Source organism: Epinephelus moara, chromosome 17, assembly GCF_006386435.1.
Source record: "Epinephelus moara isolate mb chromosome 17, YSFRI_EMoa_1.0, whole genome shotgun sequence".
Classification (NCBI taxonomy): Eukaryota; Metazoa; Chordata; class Actinopteri; order Perciformes; family Serranidae; genus Epinephelus; species Epinephelus moara.
The window spans coordinates 23,179,059-23,184,192 of NC_065522.1; the positions used below are offsets into that span (position 1 = coordinate 23,179,059).

Sequence of the window (5,134 nt, forward strand, 5' to 3'; positions counted from 1 at the left end):
AAATGTCATCATTGAAATCTCCCATAATGGCAACTGTCTTACTTAGTGGATCTAGCCAATCAAGTAGCTTGCCTAAATATTCTTTGAACAAAGACATGGGATATGATGGAGGTCTGTAAATCACTGCTATGACTATGCTGTAAGTCAGGCACTCATACACTAAACATTCTAAATTGACATCTGGTACTTTAAGGATATTGTACGTCAGACTGTCTGCACTATACATGCCAACACCTCCATGCTGCAAAGCAGCCAATGTCAGGTTGTTGCTGCTGTACGATGAGCTTCGAGGACAGCTATCAAATGCATAGCCACTTATGTTTACTGACTCAAATGACAAAGTAGCAGGTAGCCATGTTTCTGTAACAGCTATACAGTTAAGCTGCAAGTGTTGTGTGCACAAAGCCAAATCTGCCACATGTCGCGTCAAACTTTGCACATTCATCAAAAACACAGTAAAACTGTGTTTGTGCACTTCCTGTCCTTTATTTTGATGTAAAAAAAAGAGGCATGCATTGAATGGTTTGCTGAACATTCTCTTTACAATATATGGCCTTGTCCTCAAAATCTTTAGTAATTAATCCAGATAAACTTGTAACACGACTTAGAGCTACATATGCCTGTCCTGCAGTAAATATTTTCTTAAGAGACACAACAGCTCTATCAACAGTTATTCCCTGTACCTTATGTAAATTGGCAACACAATCCACCTTTACTAGTGACCCTATCCTCTTCTGGACCAATAGGTATAGAGGTCACTAAATGGCTTGAGGCATGTCTACATTGTTTCCTCCTCTGTGCACCAATTTGATCATCATCAAATTGAACATACACAAATTTAGGAAACGTATCACCTGCTGAAAAAACAATGTGTGTTACAGTGCCACATACTCCATTAACAAGTCCATCTATCACATCCACATTTTTAGTTAGCATTACATGGAGTTAATTGTTTAACTTAGGTTCAGGAGCAGGACCACGCCTCAACCACTCCTCCAATCACCTGACTAACATATATATACCAGCACAGCTCTACCACAGGCCTCTCAGATCTCTCGAACATTGGCGACCCTACGTAGGCTATCTCAGCAAGTGTGTTTTTTGTGCGTACTCACCGATGGATCACGTGCTGCAAGTCAACCTGTCTGAGTCTGACTCCGACGACTTGTACGACTCCCTGTTCGAGCCAGGTGATCCTCTGACCCTGTCTCAACAGTCTGCCGGTAGCCAAAACTCCCAGGGGAGCCGGCTGCGCTCCGTGGTCCACATCCCTCGGTCTCGCCGTGGTTCTCCGTCGGGCTCCATCAACGAGATCGCCCCAACTCCTAGTGGATCTCAGGCCTCCTCTCCTCCATCCTCGCGGGTGGGAAATCGACGCCGCGTCCACAACCGTGGGAGCCAGCGGCGGTCTCCTCCTCCTCCTTCCCGAAGCGGTGCAGCGTCTAGTCGACCTCGCCGCTCCTGCGGCGCTCCGTCACGCTCCACTCGGCCATCTCCACCATCTCTACGTCCACAGCAAGAGCCCGACATCAGAGATTGGACCATCGCTCGGCTCCAGCGGTTCCTGAGGGCAAAAAACATCCCCTTCCACCGCAGCGACAACAAGTCCAGGCTGTTCCAGCTCTATTCAGCCGCCGTCCGGGCTCCCGAGGCCACAGCTCCTTCTCCCAAGCCGGCCGCACTTCCGGGTCGCCCTCCGAGGCCTACTCCCGCCAGCGTCACCGTCGGTGACGTCACGGCGCCTCCACCACTCCAGCCGGAGCAGCCTCTCTCATTCATTCCCCCAGCCGGGGGTCAGGTCGTATCACCCCCTGTGCCTGCTCCCTCAGACGCAGATATGTCACGCGCAATATCTGCCTTCTTCTCCTCCCTGTCTCGCAGGCCTCCACTCTCACCCCGTGCACACACATCCTCCATCCCCACATCCCTTTCCTCTACCCTTCCTTCCAACTATCCTGTTCCGGCTGGCATCGCAGCCCAGGAGCCCCGTCCTGCAGCACAACAGGCTCCTCCGGCGGGTGTTTCACTGCCTTCCACTCTCTTTCCGACGTGTCTCTCCTTACCCCTCCCCTACCCCCTCCCTACCCCCCCCCTTCCCCAACACCCTAATGTTTTTTCCTCTGCTGCCGTCTACACTCTGGCCACAGCCACACCACCGGCTCCGCCGGCCTCTGCCATCCACCGCCCCTCACCAGTCTCGCACTCACTGCGCCAGCAAATATTGTCCGGTAATTATATAGACCTAGCCCAGCTCATTCAGCCATCTTTTTTCGACAGTAGTCAACCCAGGGAACTGCAGACTGTCCTCGGTCCAGTTCTATTAAAGCAGTCACTGCCAACCAGGTCCAAAGACTTGACTCCTGTCGAGTTTGCTCTAGCTTTCTCCCTTTTTCGCGACGTCATCTGCTCTGCTTTTCCTCACCGTCGATCAGAGCTGGACGACTATCTGTCCATCGTGTTGGACATGGCTTTGCGTTTCGGGGGGACGGGATTTTATACCTACCATGTCCACTTTGCCGCACAAGCAGCCGGCCGGTTGCAGCAGCTAAACCAGGGGACATACTGGGGGGCCCTCGATTCAGAAATATACTGCCGCATTTTCGCAGCTCGTTCCTCCCTCTCCTGCGACTTATGTGGCGCCCCTTCTCACCCGGCGTCTGCATGCACTATCATGGCTCCTCCACCGCACTCCCGCCCCACCACTCCACGCAATGCCCCGGTCTTCAACCGTCTGTCTTCCGCTGCACCCCCCCCTCCTGTCATCCCCAGAGCTAAGGACGCACGTCCCACTGTCAACGTGCCGGTGCCAAAGGGCGTCGACAAGCGAGGACGGCCGATCCTCTATCAGGGCGGCAGGATGGTGTGCAATAATTTCAATCAGTGGGGTTGCAACTCGTCCGGCTGCCGTCTCCTGCACGTCTGCTCCTTCTGCGGGGGCGCTCACGCCAGGACCACTTGCCCCCACAATCCCACCAACACAGCAGCATGACTAGAACGTCACCTCGGCACGCCCATAAAGGTACGTGCACTCGCTGCTGCTCTCAGTGACCACCCTGATAAGCAGTTTGTCGATTTTCTCATCTCTGGCTTCACTCACGGTTTTCACCCCGGCACGGAGGTGCTTCCTGATTCTTCCCACACATGTCACAATCTTCAATCCGCTCTCACTGAGCCCAACACTGTTGACACGTTACTGGCAAAAGAGGTCACTGAGGGATTTATGATAGGCCCTTTCGATCATCCTCCTTTCTCCGTATTCCGTATCAGTCCCATCGGTGTCGCCACACGCAAATACTCGGGGAAAAAGAGGCTGATCATTGACCTGTCGTCCCCACACGGCTCCGACATCCCGAGCATCAACAGCCTTATTCCTAGCCCGGATTTCTCCATGCAGTACGCCACCATTGACCACGCCATGGCACTGATTCGTCTGGCGGGACATGGAGCATGGCTGTCTAAGGCTGATATCACTAGCGCATTCAAGGTCTTGCCCATTCACCCCGACTTCTGGTGTTATTTCGGTGTCTGCTGGAAGGGGGCTTACTACTTCTCCGTGCGTCTCACTTTCGGCTGCAAGAGCAGTCCCAAAATCTTTGACTCTTTATCCGAGGCTCTATGCTGGATCCTCTCCAACAATTACAGGCTCCCCTACGTCCTTCATCTCCTTGACGATTTTCTTGTCGTGACTCCCCCGTCCTCACCTCCTCGCCACGGTCTCACTACACTTACGTCTGCATTTTCCGACCTCGGTGTCCCTCTGTCCGAAGAAAAAACTTCAGGACCTGGCACATCCATCGAGTTTCTGGGCATCACTCTGGACTCAATGTCATTCCAGGCTTCACTGCCCTTGGAGAAAGTGCAGCGCATCTCGCTGCTCTTGTCTAATTATCTCCTGACAGACAGGTGCACCAAACGCCAGCTGCTCGCTCTCCTCGGGCACCTCAATTACGCCATCCGCATAATTCCACAGGCAAAATCTTTTCTTTCTCAACTGCTGACCAAAGCTGCATCCATTCCCTCTCTCCACGACCACGTGGTTCTGGACGACACTTGTAAAACAGAAATGCGCATGTGGCAGCAATTTCTGTCATCCTGGAACGGCATCTCATTCTTCTATGACGACTTCATCACCCATCCCGAGGACATTCAACTCTACACGGACGCGGCTCCCTCCGTAGGTTTCGGCGGGTATTACGGGGGGAGGTGGTTTGCTGCCGCTTGGCCCTCCGAGTTCGAGTCCCTCGACACAGAGTCACGCTCTCCCTCGTCTGCTCTGTACGAGCTGTACCCCGTGATCATCGCCACTCTAATCTGGGGGCAAGAATGGTCAAAAAAATGCATCAATATTCACTCTGACAACACAGCAGTAGTAGATATAATCAATAAAGGCCGTTCCCGTTCCCCAGCCATCATGCCATTCACCCGCAGACTCACTCTCATCTCCGCTCAGTATCAATTCATCCTCCGCGCGTCTCACATTCCCGGTCACCACAATGCCATCGCTGACTCACTCTCCCGCTTCTCCTTCCAGAAATTCAGATGCTTGGCTCCAGACTCGGATGTCCATCCCACACCAATCCCACCGTTTTCAGCGACCATATTCAGCTAAATCCTCATCTGGCAAATCTCACTCACATCACCCAAGAAACCATCCTTAACAGTTTAGCACCAAGCACGCTATCTGCCTACCTCACCGGCTGGAATTCTTTCAAGAATTACCACGCCACTTATCACCTACCGTTTCCCTCTCTGGACGCCATGTCCATGTGCAACTTCATCACACACTGTCATACCGTAACAAAGATCCGGGCCTCCAGCATACAAACATATCTAGCTGGTATCAATTTATTCCATAAATTATCCACCGGCCTCCCTTGTCAATCAATCTCGCACGCTCACGTCACCATGCTAATCAAAGGCTTACGAAAGCACGAACCAGCGCTGACAGCCAGACGCCTCCCTCTCACCTCCGATCTGCTCTGCCGCTGCATACACACTCTGCGCTCTGGTTACATCTCTCCCACAGTCGACTTAACTCTGGAATCAATGTTTCTACTTGCTTTCTTCGGATTCCTGAGGTGCTCTGAATTCGCTCCAACATCATCTGTCTACGATCCTTCCCGTCATCCCAGTC

General features: G+C 52.5%; 1 protein-coding gene across 1 annotated transcript; it reads left to right on the top strand.

Annotated features, from left to right (window-relative positions):
- The first annotated feature begins 3,210 nt into the window (after window positions 1-3,210).
- Window positions 3,211-4,612, top strand: LOC126404211 (uncharacterized). The gene has a single exon (XM_050067266.1). It carries the CDS (start codon window positions 3,221-3,223, stop codon window positions 4,607-4,609), a length of 1,389 nt encoding a protein of 462 aa, XP_049923223.1. The 5' UTR covers window positions 3,211-3,220; the 3' UTR covers window positions 4,610-4,612.
- Window positions 4,613-5,134: the final 522 nt, after the last annotated feature.